The sequence below is a fragment of the Fringilla coelebs genome (assembly GCF_963513975.1).
Source record: "Fringilla coelebs genome assembly, chromosome: 16".
Taxonomy (NCBI): Eukaryota; Metazoa; Chordata; class Aves; order Passeriformes; family Fringillidae; genus Fringilla; species Fringilla coelebs.
In genome coordinates, this window is record NC_140042.1 from 996,018 (window position 1) to 1,013,467 (window position 17,450).

The following is a 17,450-nucleotide window of genomic DNA, read 5'->3' on the forward strand; positions in this document are numbered from 1 at the left end:
TTTGAGATAAAGAGAAAGGGGGGGAAAAAATCCAATAGTGGAAAAGCCCGGCTGGAGGACAGAGGAGAAGCGGCTGCAGCCCCGGGAGGATCTGTGTGCCCAGGCGGGGTCTGGGGTTACGCTGAGCCGCAGCACTTCGCCGGGAGGGAGCCCGGGGGGGACAGCAGGGGAGGGGACAGCACAGGACAGCCGGCAGCAGCAACAGCACAAAAATAAATACAGCTGGTGCAGAGGGAAGATCCAATCAGGCCAGCGCGAGGGTCAGTGGGAGACGGGGACGAACCGGCGCCTGGCCCTGCGTGCCAGGGGACACAGGGGCACCCACGGCCCGCCACCACCGCCTGCCAGGGCTCAGCCGCCTGCCCGGGGGGCGGAACAGGGCGGGGACCCTCACCCGGCGCCCATCCCATCCCATCCCTGGCACTGCCATCCTGGGGAGAAGAGGCTCTGCCCACCCTCCGAGGGCTCCTCAGGGCGAGCACAGGGATGAGGTCACCGGGGTGTGCAGGGCTGTCCCTGCCTCAGGTGGAAATGGTCCCTGCAGGACGGGGCACAGCCTCACGGGAATGCACGGTGGCTACTCCCGAGGTCCCAAGTCCCCCCGAGGTGATCCCATGAGACAAGCCCCAGGACACTCGCTGGGTCGGGTCTGATGGGCCCTTCTGCCCAGACTGCACCCACAGCAGTGCCCGGGATGGCTGTGCTGTGCCCCAGGACAGCACGACAGCCACAGCAGCACCCCTACACTGCACCCACCCCAGAGCCAGCACTGGAACCGGGACACCCCCTGCATGAGCCCCCCATGGCCCTCCCAGCTCTGTGTGCTGCTTCAGGGCACAGACCTCAGACCCCTCCTCAGCCAGAGACAGACTGAACGGGCTGGAATCACCCAGGGAATTCACAGCCCCTGGATGCAGAGCTCCTGGAGCTGCTCACCACCTGCAGGGACAGCCCTTGCCTGGCAGCGAAGCCATTGCAGAGACCCTGGCATCAGCAGCTGGATCAGGCACAGCAGCACGCCTGGCACTGCCCCCAGCACCCACAGCTGGGAAACCTGGCCTGCAAGGCACCTCCTTGATTTATTTTCTTGACTTCATTTCAGTAAGATTAGACGGTAAATCTTTTCCCTGAGCTAAATATTTCATTTCCATTAAAGCCAGATTAGCTGCCAGATCCACGGCGCCCCTTGCCCCAGCCCTGGCGTTAACCTTTCCCCCGGGGGCAGGGGGCAGTCAGGGGGTTTGACCCGGTTTTGGGGAGCCATAACGTGGTGCTGGCCCTGGCATCACAGGCTGGGCATGGGGCAAGCTCGGGATGGCAGCACCGGCTCCAGCCACGCTCTCCTCACTGACACGGGGGTTGCTGGGACAGGGACATCCTGGGGGGAACCTGCTGTGCCCCCCACAGAGGGGCTTGGGTCCGGAAGAAGATTTGGACACTTATTCAAATCCCCTCCGTGAGGGGAAGTAATCCTGTATAATTCCCCAGGGATGATGGCAAAGGGGATATCCGAGGCATTTGAGGTATTTTCACAGACCTTGCTGGGGGTAGGAATTTTCCTGAATTGTGAGTGGGGGGGGCTTATTTTGTGATTCAGTTTGGGGTGATGGTTGAGGCCTGGCTCGGTGCCATCCATCCCTCCCCCAGCCCCAGCTGCTGGCAGGTCGGCTCCCTCCAGAATGCTCAGTGGGGACAGGGCAGGGTGGGCATGGGCACCTGGACAAGGTGACTGCGGGCAGCTGGCTGTCCCCTCTGCACCCTGGCCCTGCAGGGCTCTGTGCCTGCTGTCCCCAGGTGTGCAGGGCTCTGGGGGACCCACCCAGAGCAGTCCCAGCACAGCAGGGGGACACTGCACGGCCAGGGCCCCGAGCCACCCCCACCCTGCCATCGTGGGTCACGGCAGAGACCCCGCACGGGGACGTTGTTATGGAAACTGTAATATCCTGCAATTGCTCTGATTAAAGCAGCAATTGGAAAGCTGGGCCCGGAGCGAGGCCAGATGGAGACCTGATTCCCTAATGGCCGTGGTCTCAGCCTGGCTGTAATCCCCCCACGTGTCCCTGGGCCAGCACCAGCTCCAGCCCCAGCTCCGGCCTCGCTGACGGTCAGCCGCCGTGGCACTGGGGCTCCAGAGGTGCTGGGGACCCCGAGCCCCAGCAGAGCACTGCCAGGGCACCCCGGGGTGAGTGACCACCCCCTGGCACCCCGGGCAGCCCATGGCCCCAGCAGAGACCCCCCAGCCCCCCCACTGCCTGAGCTGCTGGCAGCGCTGGCCAAGCCCTCGCCCACACCAGCTCTCACCCTGCAGAACTCAGATTATTTTCTGGCCAAGCTTCTGGAGAATCTCCAGTGGCTCTGCAGCTAATCCCATCTCCCTTCCACATCACAGCCAAGAATGGGAGTCCCATCCCCTGCTGCAGGCAGAGGCAGTGGGTGCAGGCGCCCCACACATCCACAGGGGTGTTGGCTAGGATGCCACCAAGCTTGGCTCAGCTGTCCCTTGGAAAGCTGGTTGGCATCTTCCCTGCAGGACCATCTCAACCCCTTCCCTGCAGGACCCTCCCAGCCCCTTCCCGCAGGACCCTCCCAGCCCGCCCAGCCCTGCCCAGCCCAGCTCTGCTCCCCGGCAGCAGCAGGCGCAGGAAGCCGTGGTTTGGCGGTGCCAGGGCAGTGTGGAGGCGCCCCTGGTACCTGATGCTGTCGACGAGGGGCTGGTGGGACTCGTGGGTGAGCAGCATGCTCAGGGCGTGGGCCAGGCACTCCACCCTCCTCTCGGCCGCGTACTGCTTCAGCACCGTGAACAGCTTCTCCTTCAGCTCCGGCTGCTCCCCGAGGATGGCATCCACCTGCAGCGTGGGATGGGGAGCAGGGGGAAGGGACGCTGAGCAGGAGAGCGTGGAACCACGGCAGGGGCACTGCCGCACGGAAAAATGCGTCCCACTCCCCGCTCAGCCAAGGCGGAGGGAACTACGCCGGGAGCAGAGGGCACTGCAGAGCTCAGCCCATCTCACAGCTCTGCTCTGCTCCCACACCACGCCCTGCACTGCTGCTCCAAACAGTCCACAAGAACAGGGGGGCGACCCCAAACTCCCAAACTCTGCTGGGTCACAGCTGGGATGGGATCAGGCTGCAGTCTGCCCGGCAGAGGATGCTGCAATGGGCTTTTGGAGCTATTTAAGCTTTGCTCTTTGGGCATCACTCCCTGATCTCTCTGGGCAGCTTCATCCTGCCCTTAGCCCTGGGAAGCTGCTGGGAATGGGGAGACAGAACATGAATGTGAGTGCCAGCCCTGGAGCCAGCACTGACAGCTCCCAGCCATGGCGCATCCTCTCCAGCTGGGACAGGCAGAGTAATTAGCTAATTGTCATCGAGCCAATTACCCTGCATGGGACCCTCCTTATTCACCTCCTCCCTCACTGGGGGGTTGTCCCCTGTCCCTGGGCAGTGGGAGCTGGTTCCTCACCTGGACCTCTCAGGTGGGATGCAGGAACTCCCTGTGACCCCCTCTCCATACTCGTGTGTGTTGGGATTTCCTACAAGGTGATGGTTTTGTGCTGCCTGCAGGTTTGCCTGCAGGAAGGGAGAGGAGCCCCTCACCCTTCCCCAGGCACTGGGTGTGTGCAGGGCTCTGTGTGCCCCTGTGGTGGCACTGCCAGGGAGCCACAGGCATCACCTGCCTGGGGAAGGGGAAGAGCCATTTTTCCAGGTGTTGTCCCACTTGGCAGCTCCCCAGGGAGGGTGACGCTGGCACCAGGACCCCGGCAGAGCCCCCTGGTGCTGCTGGCTCTGCACAGGCACTGCAGGGGCTCCTGGCAGCAGCAGCACTTCAAGGTTACCAAATCTGGGGCAGCCACAGCAGCAGTGTCCCCTGGGCTGTCTCGTCAGCACAGTCCCCAGGTCCAGCACAGGACTGACAGACTGTGGTGCTCCTGGTGGGATGGATCCCAGAGGGCTGCTGTGAAATTTCTGCCTGGGCTGGGATTGCAGGGCTCGGTGGGTGAGAGTCACAGAATCACAAATTGTTTCAGCTGGAAGACACCTCCCAGATCCTCGAGTCCAAGCAGTGGCCGATCCCCACCTTCTCACCCAGCCCAGAGCCCTGAGTGCCACGTCCAGCCACTCCTTGGGCACCGCCAGGGATGGGGGCTCCACCACCACGGGGGGGCTGCCAGCCCTCACGCAGTCCCCAGCGTGTCCCTGAGCACACAGGGGACAAGAGAAGGCTCTGCCCCGGAACTGAGACCGTGAGCACCTCCCTGGTGATGCCTCCAGGATGTGGGACACTGGCACAGCCCTGCCCCAGTGCCGCTGGCATGGCCACCCCTGTCTTCCAGGCAGGCCATTCAGCTGGGGCTCCACCAAAGGAAGGAGGCTGGGAAAAGGTGACCCGTGAGCAGTGCAGTGTGAAACACAAGCCAGCAGCACCCTCCGACCTTGCAGCCTGGCAGTGGGCGGGCAGCAGCACCCGGGAGCTCACAGCACCCGCAGCACCGACCAGAGCCAGGGTCCTGGGAAAGGAGGGGTAAATCACCCTGCTGGCTTCAGTGTTTTCTACATCACCCAGAAACTGAAGCCACTTCCAACATCTGCGCTGTGAACTCCCTCTGGAGAGGCTTCTGCCAGCTGAGCAGCGCTCCAGCAGCCAGCAGCTCTGCCTTCCTGCTCCTGCCCACGCTGCTCGGGCTGTCCCGGCTGCTTTGTGGGGCTGGGGAGGGAGGGCACAGAGGTGCTGGCGGGGGGCTCACAGCACCACCACAGAATTGTTCTCCTGTGATCATCCAGGAATGTTTTACTTGGCTGAATGTGACTTCAGAGAGGGAGGCGGCCCGGAACAACCTCCCCTCCTCGTTAATCTCCTGTAATCAGCAGGTATCTGTTTCCCACGCCCATGAATCCAAACCTCAGTGGGCATTCGTGAATCTTTAATGGAGAAGCTGACTGAGGGGATTCGCCTGATACCCACAAATCTCTTTACGGATGTCTTGTTCCTTTATTAACTCGGGATCAAAAAAAACAGCCCTACCAGCCTGGTTATTTTTATAACAGCATTTTAAAAGGCTGCTTTGAAATGGAAATTAGAAACATTGAAAAAAACAACTGTGATCAAATTTATAATTAGCACAAGGCGAGGTGTTTGGTAAAATACCCACTAGGAAGCTTGCAGGAGCACAATAAAGATGTAATCACATTGATGTTTTCCCTTTTGCGACAAAATAAGAACTAAAATTCCTGCAGGGTGACAGGCTCAGACTTTGAAGGGACATCCAGGCACCACCAGCACAGGATCTGCCCTGTGGGTCTCTCCATGCTCTGGTAGTGCAAGGGAATAAAAGCTCGGGGTCATCCCCAGGGACTCTCCAAGCCCTTTGCAGCATCCATCTGCTCTCCCAGGTAATTACCAGACCCTTCTCTCGGGTGCTCATGCCCCAGATCTGCACCCCAGCCCGCTGACCAAGCCGGGAGCGTTCCCCATCCACGTGCCAAGGCTGGAGGTGGCAATCTCCAACCCTGCTCGGGGCAGGGGATGCCCAGCGCCCCGGCCCCTTTACCCCACACCCCGGCCTCACCTTCCTGCTGAACTCCTGCGCCTTCTGCCTCCTGTCCCGGCGCGCGGGGCCGGCGCAGGGCCCGCTGTCCCCGGCGGTGTCCCCCGAGGTGTCCCCGGCGGTGTCCCCCGAGGTGTCCCCGGCCGTGTCCCCGCGCTGCGGCCGCAGCAGCGCCAGGCGCAGGCACCGCCCGCGGCACGACCCCACCAGCGCGGCCGCCGCCTCCGGCAGCGCCACCGGGGTCCCGTCCACCTCCAGCAGGAAATCCCCGGGCTCCAGCCCGCAGACCGCGGCGGGCGACTCGGGGCTGACGCTGGCCACCCGCGGGGGGCTCTCCCTCGCCAGCTCGAAGCCGAAGCAGCCGCGGGGCCCGGGGGGGATGCTGGCGCGCTGCAGCCGGGACACCACGCCGATGCTGGGGGGCACGCTGCCGCAGCGCCGGGCCAGCCCCAGCAGCGCCTCGCAGCCCAGCGAGGACACGGGCTGCCCCTCCAGCTCCAGCACTTCGTCCCCCGGGCGCAGCCCCGCCAGCGCCGCGCTGCTGCCCTCCTGCACCCAGAGGATGTAGCACGGCCCCGAGCCGCTTATCCGGAACCCGAAGGACTCGGGCCAGCCCTGGTTGGTTGCCGGCATGGCTGCGACTGGAAAAGAAGGAGAGAAGGAGGGAAAGAGAGGAGTTGTGGTGGCTTTTCCGTCCTTGGGGGTCGTTCCTGTAGATGCTGCGCGGAGCCCATCGGGTGGGGGGTTACAGTGTGTGCTGTGTCCCCCTCACCGTGGGAAGAAAAGCCCCAAGAACCTGTATTTCCTCTAGATTTCCTTAAAATAACAGGTCTCACTCTATCTTTGGCTGCTGGTGGGGCCATTGAGGAGGCCACGTTGGCTGGGAAGGTGGGGGATACATGTGGCACTAGGATGTGACCTGGCACAGCCCTGGTCTCACCTGGGGCACCCACCTACCCCCTTCCCCAGGAGCCTCACTTAGGCATCTTCTTGTATTTATTTGTCTATCAAAATAATTAGTTCATTTCTCAGACATGTTACATTAGTGAAAGGATGATCCAAGGACTTAAACCAGCTTGATTTCAACCAGCCCTTCTCAACACTCAGCATTTTAGCTGTTTGCAACTAGAAAATTACTGTAAATTAGAATTTTCCAGATCCTCTCATCTGACCATTACTCTGCGCCCTCTCAGTCCCTTGTCCTGACAGCAGCATCCCAAAATGGCAGGGGGATGGTTTTCAGCAGGGCTTGTTTGTGGCTCACGTGGAGGGTTTGGACCGGCTCCACGGATGCCCAAGGAGACATGGGGCACATCAGCCCTGAACATCTGCAGGAGCTGCCTTTGCCCGAGGTGAGCCTGGCCAGCTGAGGGGCACAGTGCACTGGGATGCCCTCTGCAAGCTGTGCTGTCCAGATGACCTCGCCATGGTCCCTTCCAGCCCTCCCCTCTGCCACTCTGTGATGTGTGAGTGCCTGCACTGTCCCTGACGCTCACTAAACGCCTCACAAAGGGGTTTTCCTCCGCGGTTGATCTCAGCTGTCTGTGAAGATGCTTTTTACCCCCCTGTTTATCCCATCTGTGCCACTGAACACACATTAAGCACTTACAAAAAACGAAACCCAGACAATTTTACCTGGGCAAATCATCTTACAGAGACTCTGAGACTCAGAGGGGAAGAGCCGAGGGTGAAGCTCGGGGCAAGCCTGGCAGCAGGGGCATGAAACCCATCTGTGCCCAAAGCGCATCCCCGGGGCTGCTGAGCGTTCTGTCAGCTCCAGCAGGAGCCCAGTAAGCCCTGGGACGGTCCCAGCGCTGCTGCTGCGGGCTGTGCCGCAGGGACAGCCCGGCAGGCCGGCGGGGAGCTCACCCTGCTCCGGCCCCGGGCTCCAGCACTTACAGAAGTCCGCGGCCATCCGGGGGCTCTCAGCGGCGGCAGCTTCGTCCCACCGAGGGCTCGCAGCTCTCTTGACTCTCCTCCATCAGCCCCGGAAGCGCTCCCCATGTACCCGCAGGGCTCCTGGGAGCATCTTCCCGGCTGCCCCGTCCTCGCTGCAGCCCCCGGGGCTGGGAGCCGCTCCGGTGCTGCCGGGGCACCGGGACAGAGCGGGCAGGGGGTGGCTGCCCCTCCCGGCTGCTCATGGCAGCCCTGCGCCCTTCCAGCGGCTCCAGCTCAGCGCCACACACGCACTAAGGTCCTTCTGGCCTTTTCCTTTCCTAATTAACTTTCTTTCCATCGCGCAGAGGAGCGCGGGCAGTCTAATTGCCGTGCTCGTCCTGGCTGAGCCTGGCGCTGACCTGAGCCTGCAGATCTGGGGGGAATTAGGAGCTGGAAGGAGGGAAAACAGATTAGTGCCCGTGGAGGGAAATCCTTCACCCTCAGGGCAAATGCGAAGCGACAGCGCCGTGCGGAGCAGGGGGACAGCGCCGGGGGCACCTGGGCCGGCCGGGACCTCGGCACAGGCGAGGGAGACACCGAGGTTTGGGGACTACAACCTACACGTGGTTTGCTGCAGCGATCTGGGGGTCGAGGACTTTGGGGCTCACCAGGAGAGCTGTCCCCAGCCAGGCTGCTCCGTGGGGTCTGGCAGGGGGGAGCAGCCGAGCCCTGTTTGGCCACAGAGCCCCCCGCGCTGGCACCGACTGTCCCTTAAGCTGCTATTTCTGATTTTCTCCTGGCTTCCTCGGCACTGAGGGATCCCAGGGCTTAGCACGCTAAGAGGTTTTAGAGAATTACACGTCCCGCTGCGGCACCAGCGGGAGGGGCGTCTGCATCCCTCCATGGAGCACGCCGTGATCGGCCTCCCCTCGGCTCCGTGCTGCCGGCAGCGATGGATGGGCTGGGAAAACCTCCCCGGACAGCTGGCACAGCTGGCACGGGGCTGGGCACAGCCTGGGCAAGGAGAGCTGCGGGGTCTTCCTCCGGCTCGGGACCGCTGTGGTCATGTCACTGCTTCAGGGGATGGAAACCCACTTCTTCCTACCCCTCCTGCTCCTCCTGTCCTCTGCAGCTCCTTTCTGGCAGGTTCTCCTGCACAAATCTCCTTCTGAGCAGCACTCCCGGGACTTTGGGGCGTCTGTCCTCCCATGCTGACACTGACACACACAGCTCCTACAAACTCGGGCACCTGTTACTATTCCCTGCCCAAACAGTCAAAACTGCAATTAATTCCCTTTTTTGGTTGTTGTTCAGCCAGCGAGGTAATTGCTTCTTTTCCCTCCATTTTTAACTGACTTGAGCACTTTAAACACTGACAGCAAATTTTAATCCTTGAAAGAGCTGAGTTCTGGGATCCCAAGTGAATGGATGTGGCTTCCATTAAGACCTTCTGCCAGACTTTGACCAGATGAGACTTTCTGAGTGATTTTCACAGTGCTTGGACTGAATGAGCTTCATCCCTCTGAGTCCCAGCCTCTGTCCAGCTGTTTGCTGGCTGCTTTCCTTGAGCACAGCCACTCAGGGCTCCAAGAGTGGGCCAGCTCCCCTGCAGGGCTGGTGACAGTGCCAATGTGGTGGCCCTCCCTGCAGCTCCTGGCCTGGCTGTGCCCGGGGGCCGTGGCACACAGACCCTGCCTGTCCCCCCACAAAGAGACCCCCTTGTGACCATCCCAGCCCCTTCTGTGCCATCAGGCTTGCCAGGTGACATCCAGTGACCCGAGCCAAGCTGTTTCTGTACCTGCAGAAATTCTGCTGTCTCAGTAGGATGGGGGAAATGGCTTTTCCCCTCCATCCTCCATCAGGACCAAGTGCCTTGGGCTACACTCCAAGGCAGCTGTGCCCCGGGAATATTTTGGCTGCATTTCTCCCTCTCGTGTCCTGTTTGGTGCACTGGGCTTACCAAGGGAAAAAAGAGACTCTTCCTGAAACTCAAGCTCGTTTCCTGCCTCCCACCAAGACGATTCATCTGCTCTTTGGCCGAAGCCCCTGGAGCATCCCTGGAACGCTTACCTGTGCTGTCCGAGCTCCAGCCAGCGGCACAGCGGGACCCGGAGCTGGGAAAACCATGCCAGCAGCTCGGGAGCCTTTGGATCGGCGGCGCGGCCGCCACCGGACGGCTTTCTCTGGCAAGTTCCAGGCAGGCCCCGTAACCCAATCGGCCCCGGCGGTTTCAGTTGTCACACGGCTCGGAGGGACGGGCTGAGCGCGCATCCCGAGTGCTCCCGGCTCAGCCCGGCCCCGGTGGGACCGGCAGGTGCGGGAGCGAGCCCCCTCACCTGGGACAGGCTGGGACCGGGGGGATCGCGGTTACGGGGGAATGTCGCGCTCACGGCTCTGGGAAGGCACAGCAATTTTGCTTTAGGGACTTCACCAAAGGCCCCAAGCCTGCAGGAATTTCTGGCGATTACTAAGGAAGGGCACAGGACGGGCGAGAGCGGCGGGCGGCCGCGCCCTGGGGGACGGAGGCAGCGCATCATCCGCGCGGGGCTGGCCCGGTACCGATCTGCCCGGCACCGCGGGCCGCGGCAGCGCCGGGCTGGCAGGCTGATTTCACGGATGTTTCTACGGCTTTCTCGCTCCTCAGCGCCGCGGCACGGGCCGCGCTGTCCCCGTTCCCCGCCGGGGCGCCGGAGGGCGCTGGAAGCGCCGCCAACCCCGAGCGGCGCCGCTTCCGCCGGGCCGCCGCTGCTCCGGGCCGGCCCCGGTGACCCCCGGGGCTGGAGCGCCGCCAGGGAAGGGAACGGGGCCGGGGAGCGGCTGGAGAATTCCTGAGGGAGCTGGGAAGGGGCTGAGCCTGGAGAAAAGGGGGATCAGGAGGAATTTCTGGCTCTGCACAGCTCCTGCCAGGAGGGGACAGCCGGGGCTGTGCTCCAGGAACAGGGACAGGAGGAGAGGGAACGGCCCCAGGGGAGCTCAGGTGGGCACAGCAGGAATTTCCCCATGGAAAGGGGGCTCAGGCACTGGAAGTGCCCAGGGAGCTCAGGAGTGCCTATCCCTGGAGGTGGCACTGAGAGCTCTGGGCTGGGGACAGGGTGGGCATCGGGCACAGCTGGGACTCCCTGGGCTGGGAGGTTTTTTCCAGCCTAAGGATTTGGGGATTCTGTGTTTCTGCCCTCGCAGAGATACATAAAGCACTGCCCTGAGTGTGGGTGCTGCTGGAGGGGCTGCTCCATCCCCGGGCTCGGGGAATGCCGGGCTCTGCTGCAGGACGGGCGCCCGGGGCTCCAACAGCCGCTCCTTTCCATTCCAGGGCTCGGGATGGATTTCCTGACGCTCTTCCTGGTGTACCTGTGCTCCGTGCTCGCCCTCGCCGCCCTGCTGTGCCTCTGCTCGGCAAGGAAGGAGAGCTTCCTCACGAGGAGCGTCACCAGTGCCAGCCAGGTACAGCGCTGCGCTCCCCGGCAGGGAGCGAACCTCCAGGGAATGAGCAGCTCCCCGGCTGGGAATCCGCCCTGCTTTGTGTGCTAAAATCAGCGCAACTGCTGTATTTGTTCTCAAAAAATAGCCAACAAAAGCTGGTGTGCGTGGTCAGAGTGAGAATAGATGTCATCCTGGTTTAATGTCTGCTCTCAAGGAGGTGAGATAGGAAGTAGAAATACACTTCCTTTGAGATGGTTATACCCTGCCCAAGCAGGTTGTAAAAATCTCTTGGGTCTCCCAGCTCCTGTCCCTGCCTGTGCCTGTCTGGGGTGAGGGTGGAGCTTCTCACCATGCCAGAAGTGCCTTCTTCACCAGCACAACACAGCTTGGAAAAATTAAATAAGAATCGGGCCCCAGGAATTTGCAGTTTTGTGGTGTTGCTGCTGTCATCAAGAGGGAAAAGGTGGGGGAGGTCTGAGGATTAAAATAGGGAGGGAATTATAAGTGGTGGCAGATATTTCAGGGAAATCTCTTTAATGTGTGTACTAATGCTGCAGGCTCCTGTTCACTAAGAAAGAAGCAGGAATGAAGAGCTTTAAAAGAGGATTAAGAATTGGCATTTTATTGTAAAAACGGGGAATTGGGAAAGCACCAGTTCATTTTTCTGTCTGTTGGGCTGTGTCTGAATGAAAAGGGAAAAAAAAATTGCTGTAATATTTCTGGAAGGTAAAGGATAAGAAAATTATCACTTAAATTGTAAATTATGTTTAGTGCTGTTCACAGGAGTTCAGACAGACTTTCTTTATTACTGGTATTATTATTCCTTTTGGTTTATAGACACACTGTGCAGAGAAATTGATTTTTTTTCCCCTGTATCTTAATAGCTGCTGCTATGAAGTGTTTAAACAGCAGCAATTAAATGACTGCTGTGGTATGAAGCCACTGTCTGGAGGAACCCAATCAATACTTGTGCCTGGGAAATAAATACACATGAATATAATCAATGTTTTACCTGGGATATAAATACAGGCAGTGCTAAATGTAAGGTCACAATAGAAGATAAATTACTGTAAGATAAGGAGCAATACAATGCAAACCCCAGAAAATCAGAAGGGTCTGAAGCTCTTGGAGAGCATCCAGGGGATGGACACAGGGTGGTGAAGGGCCTGCAGGGGCCGTGGAGGAGCAGCTGAGGGCACCTGGGATTAGCCTGCAGAGTGCTGAGGTTTCCTGCAGGTTCTTTTCTGCTGGGTTGCGTTTCCTCTTACAGCACACTCGAAATAAAAACCTTCTTTTTGCGAACGCTCATCCCTCGATCCGCCGGGCTGAGACGCACCAGTTCTCACCAAAATATTTAGCATCTTCTCAGCTCCACATATGCTTTTTGCCTCCTGGTCTTTCACATCAGAGGCAAGAAGCTCTCGCTGCATATTTTCCCTCCGTGTCAGCTAGGAATAGGCGCAGGCTCTCTGATTGCTGCGTTGCTATAGAGATCCGGTCTGTCGGCTCGGAGCAGACAGCTCCCCAGGCACAGCCCTGCCGGGGGGACTCACTGCCTTCAGCTGAGCTGGAAAGGGCACTTGGAGCCATGGGCTGGAGCTGCACAAACTGCATTTTTGGGGCTTTGGCTGGCTGGTGGGGGTTTTCCCCTCTCTTTTCTGGCGGCCACAAGCTTTATCCCTTTGCTTATCTCCCCTTGATCTGTCAGATGGGCTGATGGAGCATATTGGAGCTGGGGAATTGCTCAGTTCTATCCCCTGCTTAGCCCAGCCCCACCCCACAGCCACCCTAAGCTCCTTAGAACTTTCACACATTAACCCAGATATGTTTGTTTGGGCCTGGGGGGCTCCCAGGAGCGTGGGACCTCATCCCCCGTGGAAAACCCCAGCAGCACTCCTGCCTCTCTTCCTTCTGCATGGAAAGGGGGCTCAGGAACGGGAGCTGCCCAGGGAGGTTTGGGGTCCCCATCCCTGGAGGTGTCCAGGGAAGGACTGGAGGTGGCACTCAGAGCCCTGGGCTGGGACAAGGTGGGGTTTGGCACAGCTGGACTCGAGGAGCTTGAAGGGCTTGTCCAGCCTTCTGTGATTCTGTGTGTTATGGCTGGACTTCGTGGTCTGGAAGGTCTCTCCCACCTTTGATTCTGTGGTGAGAAGCTCCTAAAAAGGAGCCTCCTCCCCAGTGCTGTGCAGGTCCAGAGCTGAGGGATGAGGGACTTGTACTCCGATCTGAGCTTTCCTCAAGGCAGCAGTGATGGCCAGGTAACACAGAGCTTCATTTCCTCAGGTGCTGTCCCTGGTGATCCCCAGCCAGCTGCAGAGGGTGACACAGCAGGCACTGCACAGGCTCTTCCACACCAGGTATGGCACTTTTATGCCTGTGGCATCAGTTTTTACTCTGATTTCTGGTTACTGTTGGGATCTCCTGCCACCGTCAGAGCTCTCAGTATTATCCTTAGGAATTGTGTCTCCATTTGGGATGCCTGTCAGGGATTCCAGATTCCCTTTGAGGTTTGCCACGCTGCTGTCTCTGCCTTCCTTGCTCGTTGTTTAGAGGGTGGTGCCCTGAAATGTTTGAACATATTGACAAATGAAGATAATGTGGCTCAGTAACAGATGTTGGTCACACTGGTGGGATCCTGCATCCCCACAGGAATTACCACAGCCTCTCTGGCAGCTGCAGATGGAGCCAGACAGACTCTGTCTGCATCCTCTCCCTCAAATCCCATCAGTGTCAGCCCAGCAGCCTGGGTGTCCAGGTGGCTGAGGGGGAGGCTGCACAGCAGCCTGCTGGCTTCAGGTGCATTTTGTGTGTCTGTAAACTCTGGTGCCTCAGGAAGGATTTAAACACCTTTTCTCTGGGGACAGCAGCTCGCTGTGACAGTGACTTCAGGGCTGTAAATCTGCTGGGGTGGTTTTGTGCCTGTTCTGCTGATCCTCTGCTCCAACACAGCCTGAGACAGAGGGGAGGCACTGTCAGAGGTGCTGGGGGCACTGGGACTCTCCACATACCCTGGAACTGGTGCTCACTGTCTGCCTCCTGCCACCCTTATTTCCCAACAGCTGCTTATATTATTGCAGAGTTTTAAAGATTATTTTGGGAGCTTTTTCTTAGCTTTCAGAGTAGCAAACGTCTTCTGGCAGAATGTTTTGTGGCCTGTTGCTGTGGCATATTTTGTCAGCAGCAAGTGATTATAAGACTTTGTACTGACAGGGAAAAAAAATCCAAAGTACAAGTGAACAAAGCAGGGAATTTAGCTGACATATTTAAAGGAGTGTATGTGGGAAGAAGAGAAGGAGAAGCCAGTGGATGGAGAAAACACTATTAATATGCAATCCAAGCTGGCCTGAAAACCTAAAAGAGGTGTCTCCTTGCATTTGGAAAGTCTTTGATCACCTCTGAGTGTACTTGACCTGTTAATCAGGATGATGCTGGGTATTAAACAGAGTGTCCCCTTTGCTTGGCAGGAGCTGTTTGTTTGTGGTCCTGCACGTAGCCCTGCAGGCTGCAGTGTTTGGGGAGTACACCTGGGAGGTGTTTGTGTACTGCTGGGAGCTGCACTTCCACCTCCTCCTGCTGCTCCTGCCCTACCTGCTGCTGGCTGCCAACCTGGGCTGCTTCCTGCTCTGCTCCCGGGCCAACCCTGGTGAGATCACACCCACGCTCTCTGAACACAGGAAAAAATGCCGCAAATCCCATTTTTTAGTTCTTTTTCCCTTCTCTTGGGCAGGTACAGTCACGAAATCCAACGCTGCATCCCTGGCTCAGGTCTATGCCTACGATGGGGTGTTGTTCCAGAGAGGCCTCGTGTGTCCCACGTGCGCCGTGGAGAAACCAGCCAGGTCCAAGCACTGCAGTAAGGAGCTGAAATTCCTTGATTGCCACGGCAGTAGGGCCTTCCCAAAGGGATTCTCCCTGCAGCTGTTCTGTTACCAGCTCAGTGCTCACCGGGCTGTGTGTGTTTTCCTGGGGTCCCAGGTCACAGCTGCATTTGCCCATCCCTGGAGCTGGTTGGGTGCTTTCTTCTCACAGAAATTACCGGTTCTGAGGGATAATTCAGGGTCAGGAATAGCTGAGCTTGTGAGGAGCTGGAATTATAAATGAGAAATGATCAGCCGTCAGGACCTCGGATCAGGATTTTCTGTTTCATAGTCAATCCTGTAATGGTTTGGGCTGGGAGGGATCTTTAAAGCTCATCTCATGTGTCCCCCTGGGACACCTTCCACTAGCCCTGCCAGCCTGACCTGGGACACTCCCAGGGATGAGAAGTCCTCCATTCTTTTCATCATTTAAAATAAAGGTGGGAGCTCCAATCTCTGCCTTTCAGGTGCTTTGCCAGGCAGAACTGTCAGACAAACCAAAGTCTTGGAGCGGCAGTCTTGGTGAATAAAAGAGGAAATGGAATATGTTGTTTTTCTTAGGATACACAGTTGAATTTATTTGCCTCAAAAGCTGCCAGCTAAACCCTGACTGCAACTCCCACATATTTTTTCAGCTTAAAAAACACCTAAAGATGAAACTGCTTATTTAAAAATGAAGGGCCAAGATCTCAGAATCTCTGCTACTCTGAGTGACTCTGAGATACGTACAAGCCTCTTTTCCCCAGCCCAGCAGTCGAAGGAGGAGTCAGGATTCTTCTGTTCTCGTTCTCAAGGTTGTTTATTATTTCTTATCTACAATGTTCTTTCTCCAGGCTGCCACAGGTCTGTCTGGCAGGTCGGGTTGAGGCACGCTGACCACTTTGGGGTGGTGTTGTCTTTTTATACTAAAAACTACATGTACATTATTTACCATAGCTTCCCAATACCTATCACCTATGTCAGACAGTGAGCTTCTGCCTTAAACCAGTCCGAAAGTGCCAACATCACCCAGAAGATGGAGGCCAGGAAGAAGGAGGAAGAAGGACAGGGCACGCCCAAATTCCTCCGTCTTGGGACCCCGAGCCTCCATCCTAAAAACCTCAAAAATCTATTTTTCACCCCGTGACAAACTAACTATTATTCTACTTAAACTTTCTTGACTTGTAATTCTTCATGGAAAGGTGGTGATTGCTCCATGGGTCAAAATCCAAGGCACAGGGGTCCTGGGCTCTGTGCCAAAGTCTCTGAGCCCCTAGGCAGGGGCTGGAGCCCTCCAGGGCGGCCAGAGGAATATCCTGGGTTCTGACACCAAGGCTCTTGTTTTGCCCCTGCCTCCTGGAGGTGTCTGCAGGACGTGTGTGCATCGCTTTGACCACCACTGCGTGTGGGTGAACAACTGCATCGGGGCTGGCAACGCCGGCCTGTTCCTGCTGTACCTGCTGTCCCTGACGGCCACCGCCGGCGCCGTGGCTGCTGTCACCGCTGCCTTCCTCATCCAGGTGCTGCTGCTCTCCAACCTCATGCACGGCACCTACCTGGATGCCCAGGGACAGGAGCAGCCCGTGGAGATCCCCCTCCTCGTTCAGGTCAGTCCGTACAAGGGTCTGGTTCGCACGCTGCCGCCAGGATCCACGTCCTGTTCCCCCAGCATGGGGACAGACTGCAGGGTTTGGGGACAGACTGCAGGGTTTGGGGACAGACTGCAGGGTTTGAGCTGTTTTATACATGTAACTAGATTTAGAAAACTGCCACTGCTGAATACTTGAGAGATGGGGGGTTTTTCTCACAGCACTTCCCATCCTACAGGTTCCCGTCTCCAGGATCTGTCACTCGGCAGATCTGGTTCATAGAGAAGGAATTTCCATTCCAATGATTAGCTGATGCAGTAAAGTTTAGAGTCCCTGAGGCTCCTCCGTGGAGGTGCTAAAGCAGGACACCTGCCCTGGAATGCAGATACAGTTCCACCTGCACAGGGATGTGCATTCAGCTGGGCTGTGCAGTGCCCATGGGATTCGACCCTCCCAATTTTAACTTGCTTCTCTCTTTCTCTGCAGCACCTTTTCTTGACTTTCCCTAGGATTGTCTTCATGCTGGGGTTTGTCATCCTGCTCACACTGGTCCTGGGAGGATACTGCTCCTTCAGTCTGTATTTGGCCCTCACCAACCAGACCACCAACGAATGGTGCAAATCCCACAGATCTGGGGGCTCCCCCCATCTCCCCTCGCAGCCTCGTGACAGACCCCTCGTCTACAAAAACATTTATTCCAAAGGGATCTGGAGGAATTTAAAGGAAACCTTTAACCCTCCTACCGCGTTGGAGAGGAAGAAGAAAACATGAAGATATTCTTGTTTCTCTGGGCATTTTTATATGTTTTCTAAGACTTTATTTCAGCAGTGGGCTTGGCTGCCCCAGGCAGACTGTGGAACAAGATTACTGCAGAATTCACATACTGCTGCCTCAGCAGAGCATCATTTGAGCTCCCTCTGTGAGACTTGGGGCCAGCTCAGTCCTGGCCCCTGAACACAGGGCTTTGGTCCATCTTCCCAAAGTGGATCTTTCTCCCTGGAAGGGCTAACGCAGAGCTCCTGTGAATTTTGAGGAAGCAGCATCTTTTTGTATCTTTCTTTGGGAAACAATTAACCCATTTTAACAATGACTGTAACAGGTTGTGTGTATTTAGCTGAAAGAATGATTTCTGGCAGGATGTTACCTGCAGGAACCATGTCCTACTGCAGCTTTGGAGCACT

At 57.7% G+C, this 17,450-nt stretch overlaps 2 protein-coding genes across 3 annotated transcripts in view; one reads left to right on the forward strand and one right to left on the reverse strand.

Moving 5' to 3' along the window:
* GRID2IP (Grid2 interacting protein) overlaps nt 1–2,753 on the reverse strand; it is a gene marked incomplete at its 3' end in the record, with an annotated part of 28,636 nt that extends 25,883 nt beyond the window's left edge. Inside the window, exon 1 of the mRNA XM_084216522.1 lies at nt 2,692–2,753. Within this exon, the coding sequence (XP_084072648.1) occupies nt 2,692–2,738 (47 nt within the window). The 5' untranslated portion in view covers nt 2,739–2,753. The remainder of the gene's footprint in view (nt 1–2,691) is intronic.
* Nucleotides 2,754–9,721: 6,968 nt separating this feature from the next.
* Nucleotides 9,722–17,442, forward strand: ZDHHC4 (zDHHC palmitoyltransferase 4). 2 transcript variants are annotated; one of them, XM_084216386.1, is made up of 7 exons: nt 9,722–9,738; nt 10,735–10,865; nt 13,128–13,201; nt 14,309–14,487; nt 14,572–14,697; nt 16,043–16,287; nt 16,756–17,442. In XM_084216386.1, exons 2-7 carry the CDS (start codon nt 10,743–10,745, stop codon nt 17,038–17,040), a joined length of 1,032 nt encoding a protein of 343 aa, XP_084072512.1. In that variant the 5' UTR covers nt 9,722–9,738; nt 10,735–10,742; the 3' UTR covers nt 17,041–17,442. The 2 variants fall into 2 exon arrangements, with proteins under 2 accessions (XP_084072512.1, XP_084072511.1); XM_084216385.1 differs by lacking the exon at nt 9,722–9,738 and adding an exon at nt 10,313–10,401.
* The last annotated feature ends 8 nt before the right edge of the window (nt 17,443–17,450 follow it).

What these genes read in the sequence shown, in the direction of transcription:
- ZDHHC4 (XM_084216386.1), top strand. Translation starts at nt 10,743, where the DNA reads ATGGATTTCCTGACGCTCTTCCTGGTGTACCTGTGCTCCGTGCTCGCC. An exon ending in AGCCAGGTCCAAGCACTGCA is followed by an intron (nt 14,698 to 16,042) that starts GTAAGGAGCTGA and finishes TGCCTCCTGGAG; the next exon opens with GTGTCTGCAGGACGTGTGTG. An exon ending in AGATCCCCCTCCTCGTTCAG is followed by an intron (nt 16,288 to 16,755) that starts GTCAGTCCGTAC and finishes CTTTCTCTGCAG; the next exon opens with CACCTTTTCTTGACTTTCCC.